Source organism: Leucopleurus acutus (assembly GCF_964270905.1).
Source record: "Leucopleurus acutus genome assembly, chromosome: 20".
Classification (NCBI taxonomy): Eukaryota; Metazoa; Chordata; class Mammalia; order Artiodactyla; family Delphinidae; genus Leucopleurus; species Leucopleurus acutus.
In genome coordinates this window covers 57,144,508-57,166,648 of record NC_139162.1, presented here as the reverse complement: position 1 = coordinate 57,166,648, position 22,141 = coordinate 57,144,508, and the positions used below count along the sequence as shown (strand labels likewise).

Sequence of the window (22,141 nt, the reverse complement as noted above, 5' to 3'; positions counted from 1 at the left end):
AATGGAAGAAAGACCTTCATTGGTCACACAACTCCTGAGCAGGATAAACAAAAATAAATCCATATCTAACAAACACCTTTTGAAAAGCTACAGAGGGAAAAACCAGTGTTAGGAACATTTAGATTATAGCACACCTCATCAGCAATGTTAAATGTTGAAGACAATAGAATAATATCTTCAAAATAAGGAGAGAAGATAAGGGTCACTTCAGAATTCCATACCTAGGTAAACCGTCATTCAAAAAATATCTTTTAAAGCCATTGTTAGAAATACAAATAGACTGTCTGAAAGGCTTATTTAAGGATTTATTACAATGAGAAAAAAAAGAACTTAGAGGGAAGGAGTAAAATTCAAGAAACAAGAATAAATTATCAAAATATCAATAAATATAATTAATCATTGACTGTAAAAATTGTGCTTTTAGTTGTTTTAAAAATATATAGCTAAAATTCTAGACAATAACCAGGAAAGTGGGTATAGGAAATTCAATGAATTGCTAAGATATGCCAGAATCCTTTATTATTTTATACTCTTAAAAAATATGTACTTGTATATAAATTAGGAATTTAAAGATAGACAATAAAACAACTGAAATATAATTCAAAGCTTTCAAATTAGCAAAGGGGAAAAAGAGAAGTAAAGAAAACTTGATCAACTCAGTAGAAGGCAAGAAAGGAGAAAATAAGCAAAGGAAAAGGCATATTTAACAAGCAACTATATCAGAAATTTAAAATGTGATCGATTAACTCCCCTATTAAAGGCAGACTTCTAGATTAATTTCTTTGATATCTGATTTAGAGGAAATCATGGACTTGTTCCTACCTAAAAACATGGCCTTGAAATATATAAAGCAAAAGCTAAAAGAATTACCAGGAGCAATGGGTGAAACCGTAGGCATAATGGGAGATTTTATTATAATTATTTAGAACTGATATATCAAGCAGACAGAAAATTAATAAGAATACTGAAAATGTAAACACAAAGAAAGCTTGCTCTTATGAACATAAATAGAAATTGGTACCTGATAGTTAGAGAATGCTTATTCTTTTCTAATACATTGAACAATTAAAAATTGATCACATCCTAAGATCACAAAGGAAATTTTAACAAATATCCAGTAATAACATATAGGCCATATCATTTGGCTATAATGCAGTTAAATTAGAAATCTATAATCAAAAGATTTTTAAAGAACTTGAAAACCTAAACACATTCCTTAATGTGACTAAGAGGAAATCTAATTGAAACAATGGAATATAGTACCAAACAACAATGAAATACATGGAATGCAGTTCAAGTGGTACTTGAAGGGAATGTTACAGCCTTAAATGTACCTGTTAAAAATTAAGAAAGGTTAAAGGTAAATGAGTTAAATATGCAACTTAAGTTGCTAGGAAAAGAAACTCAAATAAATAGAAGGAAGGAAATAATAAAATAAAGAACAGAAATTAATTAAATGGAAAAGAAGAAAGAATATGGTCAAAAGACCAAAAGCACTTTAAAAGACATAAAATTGTCAAATCTTTAGTGAAACTGATGATAAAAATAAGAATAGATTAAATGATATTAGTAACAGAAAAGGGGACAAATTATTAATTACCAATGAGGACTAGATTAAAAATCAAAAGAATACTGTGAATAATTATGTGCTAATAAATTTAAGTGAGGTGGACAATTTTCTTGGAAAATATAAATCACTAAAATTGACTCAAGACAAAGCAGAAATATAAGTACAAAGCTAAGGAAACTAAGTCAAAAATATTCCATGCAAAAAGACATCAGATTTAGACAATTTTATAGTGAGTTATATTAAACTTTCAAAAATCAGAGAATCTCTATTTTTTATGAACTGTTGTAGAGAATATAAGCAGCAAGGTAATAATCCAAATAATTTTATAAGGATAGTGTAACCTTGATACTGAAATGAAACAAGTATAATAAAGTAAAAACTTAGGTGCAAAAACAGAAGTAAAATATAACCCAGTAAAATCCTCCTGTATGTGTATATAAATCAGACCCTCATAATCATGATTAAGTAGGGATTAGGAACGCAACATGTTTCAACATCAGAAAATTTGCCTTAATTCTCCACATTAACAGATTATATAAAATAAAGTATAATCTTCCCAATAGATAATAAAGTCATTATATAAAAATTAAACTTACTCATGATAAAATTTTTAGAAAACTAGAATTAAAGGGAATTTCCTTAACCCCCAACAAAGAGGCTCTACAAAAAAGCTTATTGTGAACATTTTTACTTGATACTGAAAGAAAAGTATCCCCTTTCAAGTCTAGAACAAGACTTATTCCGTATCACCCCAGAACGCATTATGATAGAAATGAGATATAATTGTCAATAAAAATTAAAAATTGTCATTAATAAACAGTTTAACATTTTTAAAAATCCAGGAAAATCTGAGAGAAACTATTAGAACTAACAAGGAGAGGTCAGCAAATTCACTGAATTAAAAAAATCAACATATAAAAGGCAAGAGCAGATAATTCTTCTCAAAAACTCATAACCCAAGACAAATCATGAGAAAATATTAGACAAACTCAAATTGAGAGATTTCCTAAAAATCCTGACTAGTACTCCTCAAAACTGCTAAAGTTATGAAAAACAAGGAAATACCGAGGAGCTATCACAGCCTGGAGTTGTCTAAGGAGACATAACAACTAAATGTAATGTGGCGTTCTAGATGGGATCCTGGGACAGAAGGAAGACATTTATGGAAAGTTTGTAGTTTAATTACTAGCTTTGTACTAATGGTAATTTCTTCATTTTGACAACGTACCAAAGTTAGGTAAGATGTTAACATCAGGGGAAACTGGGTAAGGAATGTTTACACTATCTTTGCACCTTTTCTGTAAATAAGTTATTTTTAAAAAGCTATACTACTGTTGTAACCCCAAAATAACCAGTTAGGTAAGTAATAGGAAGAAAGATCTCCTAAAGCCAAATAAGATCTTAAAGGGAAAAAAATTACAATGTACTGTTGATGGCTGTAGATGACATGAATAAATGGGTAGCATAGACGATAGGCAAAGATGGGAGGTGTTGATAAAACGTTTTTAGTTCTCTTTAAATTTCTCTATGGATTTAGTAAAATGTCAGTCGAGGGCTAAGAATAACCAAAGACACTTTTGAAAAACAAGCTAGGGCAAGTGTCCTTCCAGATATCAAGATACTGTAAAGCTCCAATAATTAATATGATGTGTAAAATGCATACAGATAAACAGATGGGCCAGTGGGACAGACTAGAGAGTTTAGGAGCAGGTCCACTTGTACAGAAACATGACATATGTCAGGAGAAAAATTAGATCCATACCACAGAACATATATAAAACTAAACCTAAAAAAGTAAAACTTAAGGCTATTATAATATCTTTATGACTTCAATGTGGAGAGGGATTTCTTAAGGTAAAAAATGCAGAAATCTGAAGGAAAAGATTATTAAATTTTACAGCACAAATATTTAACATTCTTCCATGACAAAAGATATTGACGCCTTTTAACCTTATATGGATTTTAGACTTATACTGAAGTGTGATTGGGGTAGGGAATAGGAGGTAATTCAAGCTGCAACATGATGTCTTATTCTCAGTTAAAGAAGATCACCCTGGATGCTGTCTAGAGAATATTGGAGGGAAGGGTTTGGAATGGAAGCAGGTAGTCAAATGAGTGGGCTAATATCTAGGGGAAATCATGGTAATTAGGACTATCATGCAGAGGAAAAACATAGGAAAAATTTGGGATGTATCTTGGATGTAGAGTCAGCAGGACTTGCTGACGAATTGGATGTTGATGGTAAGGGAAAGGGGAATCGAGAACAATTGCGAGATTTTTGGCTACTGCAACTGGTGCTGTTTATAGAAATGGGGAAAAGGGAAATTACTATTTGTTTTCAATGTTTTGAGTTGCCCATTAGGCATCCTGGTAGAACAGTCAGCTGTTAAGCAGATAGTTGGGTATATGAGACTGGGCCTCTGTGGAGAGTTCCGGGGCAGAGGGAGCTGTTGGCATGCAGGTGCTATTTAAACCATACGGCTAGGTGAGACTGCTACCTAGGGAGTAGACGTTGATGGAGAAGGCTAGTGACTGAGTTCTGAGCCTTGGGAGGTTGAACAAAGCAGAAGCCAGCTAAGAGGACATGGGAGGAAAACCAGGGCAGTATAGTGTCTCTGAAAATAAGATAGTTTTTGTTATCATTGTTTGTTTTAATGAGGATGTTGAATGTTACTGAAAGATCAAGTGAGATTAAGAACAAGTTTCCTAGCCACATGGAGAACTGCTGAAATTGCCAAGCAGTTTCAGGGGTGTGGAAAGGATGGAAGCCCGTGTGGCATGCTAGGGGGAGAGAATGTGCGGTAAGGCTGTTGAGTCGGTGACAGAAGGCCACTCTATCAAGAGGGCTTTTTTGGTGGGGGCAGGGAGAGAGTGCTGAGAAAAGGGGTAGTAGCTGGAGAAGCTCTGAGAGCATGTGATATTTGATGGGAATGAACGACCTGGGATCCAGAGAAAAAGCTGTGTTGCAGATAGAGGTCTTTGAGAAGGAAAGAGGGGATGGGGTCCCTAAATTGCATTAAAATCACCTCCTAAACCATAACCAGACTTGAGGATCCCCTGAGGAGCTCCAAAACAAACACCTCTCTGGGACCCTGGGCACCTGCAATGTTTGACAGCTCCCCCATGGGATCCTAATGTGCGGCCAGATTTGAAAACCTCTGACCTAAGGGTAGTACCACATTCACTTCTAGTGGTGCCTCTAGAATTTCTATAGAAATTCTATAATTTCCCGGGGAATAATTTTCAAAGGTACAGAGCAAACACAATGTTTTCATTCAGATTTTATGTTTATGTGGCACTGCTGGGTGAGAAGAGACTGCTGAAGACTTGGGGAGTTTCAAACATCCCCCACCCCAAAAGCCAGTAGTTCTTAATGTACCCAGCGACCACTGATTTATAAATATTTATACTTATTAAGTATAAAACTTAAATCTGGGTATCATGTTCTTTGTGCTTAGGTAACCTGCTTTTTGTAATTAACTGTATCTTATGAATCTTTTCCTTTAAAATTAAAAAATTACATTTTAATTGGCTACATAAAATTGCAGTGTATGGCTTTGCCAGAATACAATTTATTTCTTCCGCAGAGTACATTTTTCTAATAAAAAATGCTACGTGAATATGCCTGCATATAATCTTTCGTACCTCTTAGCTTAGTTCGTTTCCCTTAGCTCCTGGAGAGTGGAATAGTTGGATCAAAGGGTGCATCAGTGAGCTTTTTGTAATTCATTGATTCTACTACTGGGAAAGAAATGCATATTTCTGGCCAGGAGATTCAAACAGTATGGACTGGAGACGGGAAAGATCCCTCCTCCATATTCCTTCCCCTCATCCTTTTTCCCTAGAGGTAACCGGCTAACAGTTTCTTGTACACTTTCCCAGAGGTTTTACCTGTGTGTGTGTTCATCCTTAACAAACAAATGAAAACACTTACCGGGTCATGTCTACAAACTTCGGCCACTTGAGTGTTTGACTAACTCTATTGAGTCCTCCTCGGCCGTCGTTCGTCCCGAGCGGCGCTACCTCGTCGTTTCCCGCCGCATACGGGTTTCCTCACGCGTCTGTGTGCCCTGCACGGCCGACGGTCCGGGTGGCCACGGGTGGGACTGACCCAGCCTGTCCCAGGCGGCGACGCGCGAGGCCGCCTCAGGAGAGCATCCGCTAAACCGCGCTGGTCCGGGCTCTCAGTTTTACGTTCCTTTGGGAGTCAGGTCGTGAGTTTTGTCCTGTAGGTCTGTCAGCCATTTGTATTTTCCTGTGAATTACCAGTTTCTTCCCTTTTGCCCAATTTTCTGGCTTAGTTTGGTCTTTACCGTATCGGTTTCCAAGAGGTCTTCGTTTATTAGGGAAGTTAGCCCCGTGTCTTTCATGTGTCCCAGGCGGAAAAGTCTCGTCTCCCACTTTCTCGTTTGTCTTTAACTTCAACATACATATTTTTGTCCGCCGCATTTTCATTTTCTTAGAGAAATGTATGGGGTTTTTTTTCTTTTTCTTCAGAGGTTTTGCGTTTGGGAGTCGCTAGCGGGCCTTTCTCTGCGTCACCCCCCTTCTTTGTTTGGGGGTCGCACACTCACTCCCCCTCCCCCTTTTCCAGACCCTTCCTCAGGGCCCCTAGCATGGGTTTCGTTGACGTCAGCCTCCTGCCTTCGCGCCAAGCCGTCGCCACGGCAACTGCGGCCTGATTGGCAGGGCTTGGGGGCGTGGCGAGGGGGGCCCAGGGCGTGTAGCGCTGCCTCTGATTTGCCCGCGCCGGGGCCCCGCCTCTGCGGAGAGCCTGACAAGGAGTCGCGGGCCGGGGCTCGGTGCAGACGCCGGGAGCCGCGGGAGGACGAGGTCGGAGCAGAGGAGTGGACATGTCCACCATGGGCTGGTGGCGCTGCCGGGTGCCCGGGGCTGTGTGGGGGCAGTAGACTGTGCACGGGCTGCGCCGTGGCTGACCTTCGGCCAGGGGCGGGGCGGTGCCTTGAGGTGCGGTGTGGCGAGGTGAGTCCGGCCGCCTCGGCCCGCACATCCGCGTCTGGACGGTGCGCGGGGATGGGATGCCGCAGGTTCGGGACCCTGGTCAGCGGGCCGGGGCTGCTGCACTTGCCGCAGCGGCGCCATCTTGCGCTGCCGGCCGGAGTCTGCGGTGGGGGCTCCCGTGCCACCTTTCCTGGGCATAGTGGAGGACAGGGATGGCTGGCCGTCCTGGGTAGGGGGCGGGAAGGCCGCGGGCTCCTGTCACCGCAGTCCGCTGGGGTGGGTGCCGGAGAAGTGGCGGGCCATCCCTAACGAGCGTGGGAAGGCTCAGCGCGCCCCCCCCTGCGCCCCGCCCTCCCGTTTCCTCAGCTTGGTCGGGGGTCTGCAGAGGACACCCCATCCCACGGGGTCCCAGATTGGCCAGGTCCGCTCCGGCCGCCCCTGCATCCTTGCCGGTCTTTGGGGGCGGGACTTGCTTGCCGCAGTGGCGGCGGGAGGAGCTAAGGGGCGGGGCCGAGGGCAGTCGTGCTGCGGGATGTTTTTCTCTGGGCGGTGACAGACTGCGGGCCCGCCCACCCTGGCGTCACTTTTGATGTGTCAGATAAGAGTGGCTGCGCAGGCGCTGTCCTGATTGGTTGGTGCGGGCTGGGGTGGGGCCAAGGGCTGTCTTGACTGCAGGTCTCAAAAGAGATCGACTGGCCAAGCCCCGCCTACCTCAGCGCCATCTTTGATGGGGGCGGCTGAGGCTCGCTGCGCATGCGCGGCCTGGTCTTGGCTGGGTGGCCGCAGGGGCGGGGCCGAGGGTAGCGGTGCCCTGTGTTCTTTGCTGTGATTGAAGGCTGCGGGGGTCCTGCTACCTCACACTTTCTTTGCTGGTCATGGGCCTGGCCGCTGACGCTTGCCGCGGACGCTTGCCGCGACGTGCCACCCTGACTAGCGTAGGTTTTGAGGTCTGACTTGAGATTGGGCAACGGCTGGTGACTGGGGGGCTGTTTTATCGGCAGGGTCCATGTGGCCCAGAGTTTGCCGACACTGTTGTTGCTGGAGAGCTGTCTGTCTTGAAGGACAGGGCTATGGGCTATCATTATGCCCGCTGTTTCTCCTTGGTTGGTCTGGGGGTTGCAGAGCATCACCCCTTACCCTGTCGTTGCCTTCCTGGACTGCTTTCACCTTGGGATGTTTCTGGCTAGATCTTTTGGCTGGGGGGGGGAGGGCTGGGGCAGGGGGTGCCGCCCAGCCGTGTTTCGCAGGTGCCCTGTCGACTGGGCTGAGGGGGTGGGGCCACGGGCCGTCTTTGGGGACTGACAGTGCTGCAGAGCCCCGCCCACTCTGATCCAGTGCTTGTTGGCCGACAGGTGGCGCCGAGGCTTATTGCGCAGGCACTGTTATGAATGAGGGCGGAGCTGCAGGGGGCGGGCCAGGGGAGGGGCTGCAGAGCCCTGCCCACTCTAGCACTGTGTTGGCCGTCAGGTGGCGCCAAGGCTTACTGCGCAGGCGCCATCTTGAACTACTGTGGGGCTGCAGGGGGCGGGCCGAGGGAGGGCTGCAGAGCCTTGTCCACTCTAGTGCTGTTTGTTGACTGACAGGTGGCGAGCAAGGCTTACTGTGGAGGCGCTGTCTTGAATGACAGCGGTGCTGTCTGCTGGGGTGGGCCCAAGGGAGGGGCTTTTATGTTTTGTATGACTAACAGGGGACTGCAGACCATTTCCCATCTAGCGCTGTGTACTTTGGCCTAGGGGTGGTAGCTGAAGCTTACTGTGCAGGCGCCATCTTGAATGACGGTGGTACTGCAGGGGCAGCCCGAGGGAGGGGCTGCAGACCCTTGCCCACCTAGTGCTCTGCCGGCCGACAGGTGGCAGCCGAGGCCTACTGCGCAGGCGCCATCTTGACTGACACTGGGCCGGCTACAGGGGGCGGGTCCGAGGACGGGGCTGTGGAGCCCTGCGGCCCTTGCTTTCTGCGCATGCGCCATTTTGAGAGCCAGTAGGACTGGGGGGGCGGGCTGTGTATGGCGTCCTGGGAGATGGAACTCACCCCGCCGTCTTCGCTGCGCAGGCTCCAGGTGGACCGCTGCTTGCCGCTGCGGCACATCTTGGCGGCCGCGCGACGGCGTCGTGTTCCCTGGAGGGCGTGCAGAGCCTTGTCCCTGGGACTGTGGGACGGGTTTCAACTGCGCATGGCCGGGGGTCACATAGGAAAGTGGGAATTTTAATAGATTTGGGGAAGGGGGGGATCTAAGTGAGAAGGCGGAGGAGAGGGTGGCAGGCTCTGAGGGCGGTGGGAGGTGACGTGAAGGAAAAGGCCTCAACCTCGTAGACAGCCTGGAGAATGCGGAGCGCGGACGGTCATGAGGGAGGCGTGGCATGAGAAATGATGGGACGGAGGAGGGGCTGGCAGGTGGGGCGGGGCTGGGAGGGGCGGGGCGAGAGGGAGCAGCCCTGGATTCCTTGTTTGTGGGCGGGACCTAGTTATATATCTGCCCATGACTGATAGCGTTAACATAAACCAGAGCCATAGTCCTGAAGGTGCATCCCCCTCGGGGCCTCTGATTGATTGAACGCATGCTCTGAGGCACAGTGGGGCTTGAAACATGTGTCGTCCACGGGGATCATGTTGACAGCCTCAACTATTGTGTAAGGTTAAGTAATGATACCATTATCTACTAGTAATGTTGATGATAATAGCATTAAGATTGTAATATAAGCTAGTCTTTCATGCTACTTAGGTGTACAGCACAGTAAAATTTCTGGCATTGCATCACTGGCTATCGCATGGCAGAACTGGAGTTTTACTCACCTTTCTAAGGGGTGCCTATATCATTATTCCACAAGGTTTCCATGAAAAATGTCTGTAGATTACTGTTTTCCAAAAAGACGTTAGTTGATCTGTAATTGCCATGAGTTCTGAGGTTGAGTTCTTTGAGCCTCTGCTTTTTTGTGTGTGAAATAAGTAGAAAATAATGTTGTGGTGGGAATTAACAGAGATGCTAAAAGTAAGGTGCTAATAAGCACTGTATGAGGCACTTAATTAGCAGTAAATAATACTACCTTCTTAGCCATTTTTTCCCTCCAATTTGTACCTGCAGTGTGTGTCCCTTGCCTTTAGAAGGATGGCCAGTGCAGCATAGCTAATAAGTGGGAGATTGGGGTCTTAAATAGGATTTCTCAATCCCAAGTCTTTACTGTTTTGCTCTGCTTATTAGAGAAGTTTCTAAGACACTCAGAGATTGGCTTGCACACGATTGACATACCCTCACTGGAAAAAAGCTATGATTATAGCCAGGGTACAACATACACCCCAGGGAGCAATGCCGATGGCCCTTCCACCCTGGGAGGAAAAGCTGTTCTTCTTGGTATCATTTTACCTCTACCACTGTAGGAGGCAAAGATGCAGCTGTGTGGGGTCATTTCCAGCCTGGAAATTCAGTAATTGGGAAGTAAGTTCGGTGGCTCACATTTTCTTTTCCTTCCCCAGCTCTACCCTTCTCCGAGACGACTTGCAAGAGGAAGAGGGACTAGGTCCAAACGCTAGGTGGCGGTGTCCAGGTGAGCTGAATTCCCTCCTCGCAGTGCCACACCCATCCTTGGAGTGAGCACATCCTTCCTCAACCTGACACTTTCCTACTGTACACGTGTTCCGTATGGCCACACGAGCACCCTGTGTGCTCTCTGAGAATGCACAGGCTCTTCTGGTGGGTCACGTGTTCACCAGATTCTCCTTGGTCTTCGCAACATTCAGCTACTCCTTCAGGCCTGCCCTTTCTTTCTTATTGGGTGAATAAAGAAACATGAGAAATTCATTGATTCATCTATCAAACATGGCCTCAAGTGGAAAAGGAAGTGTTTTCCTGGAGCTCATAGTCTTTTGGGTAATGAAAGACATTGAAAAAATAATTGTGTGATTCACACCTTTGAAAGAGAAGGTTCACTTCAGGCAGTTAACTTAATCTGGGAGAGGCCATGTAGGGTCTCCCTGAGAAAGTGAGGGACATTAAGGCTGAGCCCTGAAGCGTGGTGGATGGTAGTGTGTCGTGAGAAGAGCAGTCTTAAGGGAGCTGGGAGTCCAGGATCTAGTCTAGACTAGAAGCCTAGAACAAAGGAAAGAAAAGAATGGTGTTTGAGATGAGAAAAAGGTAAAGTGGAGCTGCACTGTGAAAGGCTTTGCAATCCGTGGTAGGTAATTGGGCTTGATCGGAAGCACCATGGGAAGCCATGGCAGCACCATGATAATCAGATTTGTGTTTTAAAAATATCATGTGGTTGCAGGGTTCAGAAGGGGAGGGTAGAAACAGTGGGTCCAGGAAGACCACTTCGGATCTGGGTGAGAGATGGTGGCTTGGGTTAGGGTCACAGAAGAGGGATAAGTGAATTGGATGGATCTGAGAGAGGTACTGAAGAACCGGGGACTCAGTAGGTCTTGTACTCTTTGTTCATGGTTTGCTGACTGATTCAGACCATACTCAGTGAATCATATCATGGGGGGAAGTGAGCAAAATAGCCAAATATTGCTCATTCTGTCAGCAAGCATTGATACTGTGCCTGATCTGGGACGTGATCATGCTGGACTTCGGGTCTCCGGAAGTGAGTGACATAATCCCTGGTCTCAGTGTCTATTGAATGAGAACTCCAGTTAAGTGGAGAGTAAGAAAACATGCTTACCAAGATTGGTGGCCATGCTGATGGCATGTTACCACCCAGGGAAAGACTGACATGCTGTCCCAGTGAGCCACCGGGGGTGGGTTGGTTTTTTCTGGCCTTGGTGAATGCTTCAGACAGCAGTCCAGTGTCTGGCACTCAAGCCTTTGGAGACTCAGAGGCCCTACTTCACCTGAGGACTCATCTTACATCAGTAGATCCACGTTAACGAAGCTAAGCCATAATGAATTATTGGTTTATGTCGGAAAATAGTGTGACCAAATACGACGTTCCTGTTTTCTCAGTTTTGGTAATCGATTCATGGTGGGAGAGCACTACCACAGGAACCTAGATATTCAAAGGTACGCATGATCAGCACATTCTCTCCCTGTAGGCAGACCTACATGGGAAAGGAAACCATAGTGAGAGCTCGCTTGGTGAGTATGGAATCAGAATGAGAGGATGTGGAAAAGCTTCGGTTGCGCTGGCCTGTAAGCTCACCTGGGGATACCATCTGGTTGCAGTGAAGCTCTTGCTAGGGTCACCAGGACACCAGAAGCCCCTTGTCTGCAGCCCCCGCTCTCCCCAGTCTCCATTCACATTAGGTCTGACCAGAGTAGCGTGCTCTCTCCTATAGATGGTTAAATGAACCATGCTTTGTGGTCTGCCTTTTCATGCCCTCACCCCTTTAAAAAAAAAAAAAATCTGATCAGCCAGTTACTGATGTAAAAATTGCTCAGATATGTCCTGCTGGCACAGAATAGGTTTTATCTCTTTAAAGTAACTCTTTTTCTTGAATCATTTGGGGGCTGACCATAAACCTAAACTCTTAGTTACTGTTTCCTCTTTTTTGAAATTTTTGGGGAAATTCCTCCAGAATGGACAACGATAAGGAACTTTTGCTGCAGAGTGGTAAGTGCTCAGTTTATATGATTGGAGGTAAGCCCAGGGCGACGTGGCGATTATCTGCGAGGAGCCACCTGAGAGTCCAGAGGGTGGAGTCGTGGCTGGTACGGTAGGGGTAGTGGTTGTTTACTCCATGCTCACATTCCCCTGTGAAATTGTTACCCAAACAGCCTCTATTGTCCACATGTACCTGTTCATGGTTGACTGGACCACACTGGACACATCAGCCTAGAGCAGTGGTTCTCAGAGTACAGCTCCTGGCGTGCTTCCTGGATGGCTGTTTCCTGGGGAGCCACAGACCTCCTAAATACCCACCCCGGAAAGGCTGGTGCATTTCTCCCAGTCACCCCAGGCTTGAGAACCACACCCTAGAAGGCATCGAGCTGTAGTGTGCACTCATAATGTCGGAGTGGGGGTGAGCAGAGGCACGGGCTAGCCCAGCTGCTAGTGTTGGGAACCTGAGCTGGGAGGTGAGGCGGGCCCAGGCTGGGACAGCACTTTCCTCCACGTGGTGCTGAAGGAGAGAATGTCGGTTTGCAGAAAGAGGCAGGAGAAAGGAGCAAACAAGAGCAGAGACGAGACCGCACACCCTGCTGTCCCTGAGAAGCGAAGAAAGTAACGTCCTCGGTTCGTGACTTTAAAGTTCTCAATTCCAGCCCCCTTTGATGAGGTAGGTAGAACGAGAGAGGGGCTGAATCTAGGTGCACCGTGATGAGCACCAAACTAAGTAAGTAGAAACGGGCTTGGAGAAGAGACCATGAGCTTTTCTCACTCGTGGTGGGATGTGGGGAACCTGAGGTCACACAGGGGGCCACAGAATTTCTTTACCTCTCCTCACGCATCCGGCCACATTTCCAGCCACCACTAGTTGAGTTCCTTCCAGTTCAGTTGAACACTTGACCCACTGATCCTTTGATTGAGGCCAAAGACCCCCCCACTTGTGGCAGGGGTGCCTGATGACTTCCATCTTTGTTTCAGATGAATTAATTGTGAGACTGTGCTTTTGTTTTCTATGCATTTTTGTGAAATAGAAGTAAAGGGCTGTAAAATACTCAGAGAATGGCATGAACACCTCCACGTGGACCACAGTGGCAACACTTGTCCATCAGGCAGGACCACTGCCCTGTGATTGGGGTCCAGCTCTTGCCCGAAACTAACTCTGCATACAGTGCTTACGACACACACATTTCATGCTTAGATGTCCCGTGTATTTAAGAACAGGTCTTTGGAGGTTGAAGAACAGCTGGAACCCCGTAAGCCCCTCTGCCCGGTGTGGAGGGTAAGACCTTTTTCTGACTAGCTGTCCTTGTTTGTCTCCTCTCCTTCCCTCTCCTTGGAGTTAGTGGCCTCCCTTGGCCCCTACGACCAGAGTCAGGCTGGGTCCCTGTGTGTCCCCATCTTCGCCCCCATCCTCTGAATGTGGTCAGACCTTTGGCTTTTAAAATCCTGCCCTTGGGTACTACTTGACTCATGCTGGGACTCCTGCTGCAGAGAGAGTGCGGAGGGAGATGTGGGAGCTTCAGTAACTAGGGTGTGTGAGAGCCCACCTCCAGGCCCGGAAACAAAGCTGATGGGTTTGCCACGTGGCCAGAATTGAGTGTGAACGGTGAGACCGAGAGGACAGCTGGCAGTGAGGTCAGGGTCTAGGTGTGGCGCCCCAGCAGTGGTGTTCTGGCCCAAAGGGTGTGTGGGGAGTGGAGGACTCCACGGGAGCACTGTGGGTGGTCGGAGAGAGGGGGAGCCACGCAGGGGAGGGGGTGCCGATGCGCACTGACTGGCGTAGAGGAGAGGACAGACAGACAGCAGCTGAACTTCCAAATTTATATTCAGGTATTTTTTTCTGATGGTGAACTTAAAATAACATTCTAAGTTGAAATGCAAAATGAAGTACCTTTTATTAATCATTTATTTTTTCGATTTTCCCCGCTTTACGCATGGTCTTCATACAAGTTTTTATGGAAGTTTTCTTCCAGTTTGGTTTTGTATGTACTTCCATACATTTAAGTACCTATGTAGTTTTTTGTTTTGGGGGGTTTTTTTACGTAAATGAGATCATGCCCAATTCACTAACACTTCAAACTCAGGCTACCAGAGTGAAGTATGTGGGGTGTTAGGCAGTAATATTTGGTTGTGGGGGAGTGCGTGGTGTGCCACCTGGCGAGCTCGTATCACGTGCCCATCACGTTTACAGTCTCCATTATATGCATGTTTCTGTGTGTGTGAACGTAATATTGTGCAGCTATTTAACAACATCTACAATAACTTCTGTATAAATACATCTCCATCTGCAGCTTTGATTTCTAAAAGTTCACTTTATTCCATTGTGTGGACATCCTCATTGTTTTCTGTGTACATATAAATGAGTATATTTGCGGTAAGAATGCCACATATGCTGTATAATTTTATGCCCTTGTATTTTCATTTAATGCTTTAGACATTTTTTACATTGGTCATTTCCATCAAGTGTAGATAAACTGGTATATCCATAGAATGGAAGACTATGTGGCCTTTAGAAAAAATGATATAAATCTATATGTACTGGTTGGAAAGATGTCTATCAAAAATTACTGGGTTTAAAAATACACACAGAACTCCTGGTATGATCTCATTTTGGTAAACATAAGATGTTATATGTACAGACTTTAAAAGGTTTAGTATAGGAACAAATGTGATCACTGGATGTGGCTTGCAGTTTCTACGTTGGATAATCTGTAATGTTTGAATGTTGTGCTGTCTTCTATGTTTGTAATCAGAAAATAAAGCTACAAAGTTTCTTGGCAACATGACTTAATGTTACATGACATTTTCTTAAAGATTCTATCTGTTTTCATTTCTTCTTGCATGATGAAATTTTGGAGGAAGGCTGTCTTTTGAAGGCAATGATTTATTTTTCTGAAAACAAAGTATGTTTGTCATTGGCCTTAGTGGCCTTTGCCTTCTAGAGATGAAATACCGAATTTCTTGGAGGAGAGGCCAGACACCGGCACTGATGTTATTGGTCTTTCCTAATGTCAGACAGAGGCCTGCTCCAACCTTCTTAGAAATCCATACTCGAATAGCTGGTCAGAAATGGAAGTGTTGGCTGATTTTTCTTGCCACTTTCCTTAAAAAGACCCTTTATCATTTACTCCTAAGGAAGTTCCTAGTTCGTATTTAAACAGTTAATGCTTTTCTTGATTTAAAAGTCTTTCTTTACTATAAACTAAATTCCCACATGTGTATATACTTTCACACGAGTCAGATTCTGGAGTGTATTTTGTTCCATCAGTGTATTTATCATTGCACCCCCATCCTTGTGTTGGAAAGAATACTTCGTGTTCTTATATGTTTGGGTCACTTTACAGACAATCCCCCACCCTTGCTGCACACATACCTTCTTGTTCAGAATTGTCTTGATATTTCTGTACATTTAGTCTTCTGGAGAAACTGGATTCTCAGTTTGTCAAAACTCCCACATTTTATTGGATTTTAACTTATATTCAAGGGAGGATTGACAACAATTTTCATGGTCCTGTGCAAAAACATGTTTTCATTTATTTAGGACCTGCTCTGTGTCCTTCTGTACATTAAAAAAATTTTATTTGGAGTTGCAAATACTTCACTGAATTTATTAATGAGAATTGGTTTATTTATTTTGCTATTCCTGGAATTTTTTTTCTTGCTGTATTAACTGCCAAGGTTTTTGAATTCAAAATAATGCTTTTTCCACATTTATACCTTTCACTTCTTTTTTATCAGTTGCATTAGCTAGGACTTCCAAAATAGTGCTGAATGGTGGGTATGGTGGAGGGCTTCCCTACCTTTAGTGTTTAATGCTTGCTTGCACTTGAGATGAGTCTTTATTGTGTTTAGATGGTCTCCTACTCTTACTCTTTGCTAGGGACATACAAGGAAAGGTTGAAGTTTGCAGATGCTTTGTAATGTGCAACAATGCTCATGGAATCCCCTTCCCCCTCTAATCCCTTATATAACAGCCTACCCTAATGGGATATCATCCTTGTATTCTTGGAATAACCTTTCATGGTCAAGGGCTACTATTTAGACTTTTCTAGATTGGATTTAAATGTTTTTGCATCTAAGTAGAAAAAAACCCAAACACAGTTTGTTGAACGCCCTCTACGTGCCAGTCCTGTGAAGGTAACAATACAGTGATGAGAAAGGCGATGTAGTCCTTGCCTCAGGGACTTTGAGGCCTGGCATAAGTACAGGTGCTCCCTTTCTCTGTTGGGCTGTGCGTCCCCCAGCACATCTTGATTCTGTGATGGCCTTTCTGGGCCGTCCTTGGACAGCCATCCCCCTCGGCCTCAACACTGCCTTTGGTCATGCCAGGCAAGCCCGCGGATGACTCTTCCCTGATGCTTTCTTCCTCTCAGCCACACCCGACACGTATCTTCTGTCCTCTTCAGTGGTAGGCATGGCTGTTGCCATGGAGGCAGGAGCTGGACTGGGGAAGTGGGGGCGAAGTGGGAAGAGCAGTTATGCTTTCGATTGGCCAGAGTCGCTGTCACAGGAGGAGTTCACCTGGGTCTTCCAAAGGGTGAGGTGAGTATGGGGTCCTGGCAGGTGCTAACTCAGCAATGGCCTCATTCCTGGGTGCCCTTTGGGCTGCCAGCGGAGGACAGGGTGAGTCGGGGCTGAAGGCTGGGTCACTCGGCTCCTCCTGAGGGGCCACCTGCAGTCAGGTAAGCCTGTAGGAGAACATTGACCAGTGCTTCCTTTCCCTGCTTTGCCTCTGGTTGCTGTGCAGGGATCTGCCCTGTGTTAGGGCCGCCATTGCATAATAGCACGTTCCCGGATGTGCTCCTTGGGTGACGTTATGTCACCTGCCATCACTCCTGCAACATATTTGAGAGTAGATGTACATACAAGGACTTAGTGGTGGTGGGCAACTGACTTTGTAGCTTTTTTTTTTTTTTAACTTATATTTTTATCTACTTGACTGTCTTTGTCCTTAAGTGGAGACTTGCTGTTTCAAAAGGAATAGACATTTTTAATGTTTTTTAGATATATACCAAAATGATATCCAGAAATAGGATTCACACTTGTACCAGCCAGCTTCCCACCAACACTGATTTTTATTTTGAAATAGTTGCCCATTTGGTAAGCGTAAAACGTGTTCACCGTAATATTTTACATTTCTTTGATTTCTGATACAGATGTTGGCTCCTGTCACTGATTTTAGGAGCTGTGTATTAATGTCCTTTATTTTCATGAGGAGCCACTTACTTTTTTCTCACTGCTTTCTAAGACCTATTAACTGTCATCTATGCTGCAAAATATTTTTCCCCCTCCTTTTCTGGTTTGCTTTTATTCTGATTAGTTTTTATAGCGTGGAAAATGTGTACCGTTTTTATTTTCACGTCTGCTGCGTAGCAGTCAGTGGTCTCTGCCGTGGAATCTGCTCGAGCATTCTCCTGCCTGTCCCTGTTCTTCACTGTTGTAAACAGTGCTTCTGTGAACACCCTTGTGAACTGTGTCTCTGTGCTCATGGGCACATAGGTCTGTCAGTTCGAGTTCAGAAGTGGAATCGCCAGGATAGCGAATGGCATTGCATTTATGTACTAATAGTTGCTAGAGTTGTGAGTGCTGTTTCAGCTTGGAGCTGCAGGGTCCCTAAGTACTTCTTGGGTCTGAGGAGTTTCAAAGTTGATTTTTGGGGGTTTTCTAAATTGCCTATCATATCATCTGCAAACGTCCAGTTTAGGGTGTGACCTTGGACTCAGACCAGGGTGGGGGTGGGGTGGGGTGGTGGACAGGGAGGGGAGGAGACCCCTCAGCGTTAAGGTGGTAGTGCTGCCAGTACCCACTCAGTGGGCAGCACGGTCTCGAAAGACCTCCACTAGTGCTTTTGTTTATCGTTTTGTTTTAACTGTGAATTTATTTTTTTGACTAGGTAATACACGTCATGATAAAATAAAAACAAAAGGGGAATATACAATGAAAAAGTTAAGTCGCCCTTCCTCCCCTGGCCCCCAGTTCCCTTCCCCAGGGGCAATCACTATTAATCACTATTAACAGTCTCTTCTGTGTCCTTCCAGAAATCGTCTAAGTAAATGACATCTGTTTTTATAATTCCTTAGAATGCTGTGCACATTGGTGTGTCCCATTTTGCACTTAACTGCCTTAGAGGTCGTCTCATATCCATTTATTTACAATTGCCGCATTATTTTAAAAGGTTTCATAATATAAACATACCATATTTTGCCCATTGTCATAACAGTACTTCGATGAATATATTTTTGCACATATGTCATTACATATCTCTGGGATAAATTCATAGTAGAGTTAATAGGACAGGATATTACATTTTTTAATTTTGATAAGTAACCAATTTGCCCTTTATAAAATTTGCAGGATATGTGTATCCAGTTTTTTCTTCACACAACATATGTGTTATCTATCTTTATGATTATTCTGTTCCCAAGGCCCTTTCTTACTCTCAAATGAATTTCCTCTGCCATTGTGGGAAGGAGTAGGTAAGGTCCAACTGTTTTTCAGGTTTTTCTATTAAAAATCTTTTCTTTTTCAACGGCCTTGCAGACCAAGGGCTGTTTCGTCGGCCTGGTCAGAAAATCGTGAGCACATTTAACAGAGATCACATTTGTTGACTCTAGTCCTGAATTTGAATTGAGAAAAGGAATAGGTGAATTTTCAGCATACAAGTTGGCATCTACCTTGTGACAGGATATTTATGGGTGTTCACATGGTCATATTATCAATGAGCAGGAAGTCCTCCGTCTCTTTTCTGTGCTCTGGAAGGGTTTTTATAACATGGGAAATACGTCGCTCATGGAAATTTTATGGGAAGTTGCTCCTTCGGTCATTTCATCTTTTTAAATTTCTTCCCTGGATTTTCCTCTGCTTCCTGAGTCAGGTTTACCAAATATTTATATTTTCTTAGCAAAATTGTTGCTTCCTTATCAAACTTTTTAAGCCTTACAGTTCTTAAGTATAATTTTTACCTACTGGTGCTTTATGCTTCAAACACATGCCTAGTGGGAAGAAAAATTAATGTGATTAGAGAAGTATGTATACAAAGTCAAAGTTGTCCCTGTTTCCCAATTTTATTGTCAGGTTAGAAGATCCCGTCCCTACTCCAGGATTATAAAAATTAATCTTTTATTTATTTTATTTTGATCTTCGTTTTAGCATTTTCATATATGTTGTGACCTCTTTCCCCAAGTGAATGATTGGCTAGATCTCCTGTTACCATTATTATTTATTGAAGTAGTCTATATACATTCCTTACTATTTTTTAATGCCACTTTCATAGAGTTCTACATACTCAATTGTGTACATACAGTAAACTTATATTACAATTCTTAAATGAATCAGTCTTCTTGTCTCTTTTGGTGCTTTTTTAGGTGGTTGGTTTATTGCTTTGGCTTTGATGGTATAGGCAAGAACATCATTTGTTACTTTTTTGTCGTCTTTCTGCCTTTAGGCATCATACTAGAAAAGAACTTTCTTAACCCTGAGATTATATTAAGATACTTCTTTTTTGTGTGTGGTTTGTTGGCCTTTTGATGTATGAACTTTCAAAATATTGATCCAAGTGAAATTCTTCCAGGTCAACTTTAGAACCATTGTCAAGTTCCCCAACATGTATATTCTTTGGAATTCCACTAGGTAGTGTAGGGGGTATTTAGAGCTTTCATATGCTAGATCCGTATACTTCCATGATTAGCCTGTGTCTCTCTGGTTATTGCCTTTTCTATTGCCATATAATGTATAAGTTTGTTCCTATGGGTGCTGTCTTCTTCTGTTAAATCTTTTGTATTTTTACAATGGAGTTCTTCCCATTTTTTCAAATTGGTTATTGTCGGTCCGTATTTAGGGAGTCTGTTATACATGGGTTTCTTACTAAATTATTATTACTATTATAAGGTCTGTTTCCACTGATTTGCAATATCTGAGTGGACGGTCTTACATAAGAGAGTGATAGTTTTGTATCTTTCTTTGTTCATGCCCCAGATTTTCTTGTAATTGGCTGAAACTCTGTAGAATGATGTTCATTAGTCACAGTGTTAAGACTGTTATGTCTGCTTTTATAAGTGAGTTTGGTCTGCAGTTTGCTCGTGCTCTCTTTGTCCTAGATGTTTTGATTATTCTGGTTTCATAAAGAAAATTTGAAAGCTTTCTGCTTCTTGTCTCTGGTTGGTCTATGTGACATGGGAATGGGCCTTTTCTTGAATATGGTATATAAGGCCTCGCTCCCAATGCTATCTCGGTCCACAGCCATTTGGAGAGTGAATTCTCTGACACTCTTTACATTTCTTCCATGTTTACTTGTCCATGTATTTCTTTAAAATGTCTGCAGGTCCCTGGCATTTTGACTCTGTTCCTGTGGATAAGAACACTTGTTCTGAAGTTCCAGAAAGGATCCTATTCCCAAACAGGTGATTTACATACCCAAGGGTGTCCTGTGGCCTCTGAGAGGTGGGGCTGCTGTCATCTAGGGGACTGGAGTTCTCTCTAGAATTGGATGCCACAGAGCAGGCTTGGGCTCCCTGCCCTCCCCTCTGTCCCGCACAGGCCTGCTGGCTTTTGAGGGCCCTGCTCTTGTCACGGCAGTCCCTCTTAGCCAGTTGTTGGGTAAACTCGACTGTGTTCTCTTGTCCCAGCTGTCTCATCAGCTCTCCAGAGCCTGGACGCTTGCCCTTTCTTTCCCCTGCCCAGCAGGGTGTTATCTAGTGTCCTGTTTGTCATCGAGGAGGGCAGGGCAGGCAGGGCGGGAGTGGCAGGGTCTCCAGGGTCTCCGAATGGAGGTGCATCTGTGTGGTTGGTGCTGAAGCTCCAGAGGATGATGCAGAGAGAGCGGGAGGGCAGTTTACACGGGGCGGAGCGGAGCCCACCACTGTCTGGAGAGAGTCCCCTGCATTCATGCCCAAACGATGAAGGCTACTTTGAGACTGAATAATTGAAACACCTTTTGTTTTCTCTTTAGACATTAAAAAAAAATTCTTTTTAACTTACTTGTTTTTCCTTTTAAAACAAAAAGAATTTTTGCTGCATGTGGTTTTGTTCTTCTCTGGAAGTAAAGCCAGAAGTACAAAACTGTCAGGTAAGTTAATTCACCCAAACCTAGATTTCTTTCCTGTATTGCCTACTTTCTTGCTCCAGTTGTGGCTGACCACTAATAACAAGGCTACATAATAGAAACCACATGCAACTAAAATGGTTTAGGTGAAGGGAAACGTATAGCCTTAGTTGGTTACGTTAGAACAAAAGGAAAAGGGAAAATCAGCTTTTATACTTGGTCTAAAAAGTTTTCTTAAGAAGGGAGGGAGCAGATACTAAAAGACAAGTAAGGAAATAAATGATACAGAGGATTATCAAAGTAGAAAGCTGGTTCTGTGGAGGCAAGCTAGATATTTGAAAAGATTGATAAAAGCAGGAGATGTGCAGGGGTGTGAAGAAGTCCTGTGGTTGCTTGATCACTTTCTCACCATTGATATGAATAATAGGTGTTTATCACCTGTGTAGGGTTTCTGTGGGTTCACTGGTACTTCCTTTAACCTTCCCCCTCGGTGCTAGGCAGCGCTGTAAGAGAGCTCCACATATACCGCACAGTGCTTCCCATGCCTGTTTGTTGGGAATACCGGGAAGGGACTGGTAGAAAAGTGGGCAGGTGAGGGTAAGTGAAATGCCAGGGTGTTCTTTTGGAAACAGTGCTGCAGAGCTTAACCCAGAAACTGCACTCTGCTTCTGCAGGCCTGTAGTAAGAATGCATGCCTGTGTCTAAAACCAATTTTAAAATGGGTTTGCGTACATTATCTTCAACATGCTCTGTCAGTGTTGATACCTGACTCTTCCAGTGATGGAAAAGTTCGTCTCTCATCCCTTTACCAGAGTTTACAGTGGGGGCATAGGCACGTGAGCTCAAATATTTAAGACTAAATGCAGCAAGTGCTTGGAACACTAGTAGAGGAAGTGAGTCTCGGGAAGGGTCCCAGAGGACGTGGTGTTAGCACGAGCCCAAGGCTGGGCTGTGGGGCAGACGCTCCTCAGAAGGGTGGGCACTGCTGACGCAGGGGTCCTGAGCTTTCCTGCAAACTCAGATGCTGTCCAG

General features: G+C 44.5%; 1 protein-coding gene across 4 annotated transcripts in view; it reads left to right on the top strand.

Moving 5' to 3' along the window:
• Window positions 1-6,405: 6,405 nt before the first annotated feature.
• The window catches only part of PEG3 (paternally expressed 3), a 28,749-nt gene continuing 13,013 nt past the window's right edge, over window positions 6,406-22,141 (top strand). For 3 of the 4 annotated variants that reach the window (XM_082862980.1, XM_082862981.1, XM_082862978.1), the window contains exons 1-4: window positions 6,406-6,553; window positions 10,004-10,074; window positions 20,390-20,468; window positions 21,071-21,133. In XM_082862980.1, coding sequence (XP_082719106.1) covers window positions 21,083-21,133 — 51 coding nt within the window. In that variant the 5' untranslated portion in view covers window positions 6,406-6,553; window positions 10,004-10,074; window positions 20,390-20,468; window positions 21,071-21,082. Of the gene's footprint in view, window positions 6,554-8,523; window positions 8,592-10,003; window positions 10,075-20,389; window positions 20,469-21,070; window positions 21,134-22,141 lie in introns of those variants that run through there. The other variant, XM_082862979.1, reaches the window with a different exon arrangement.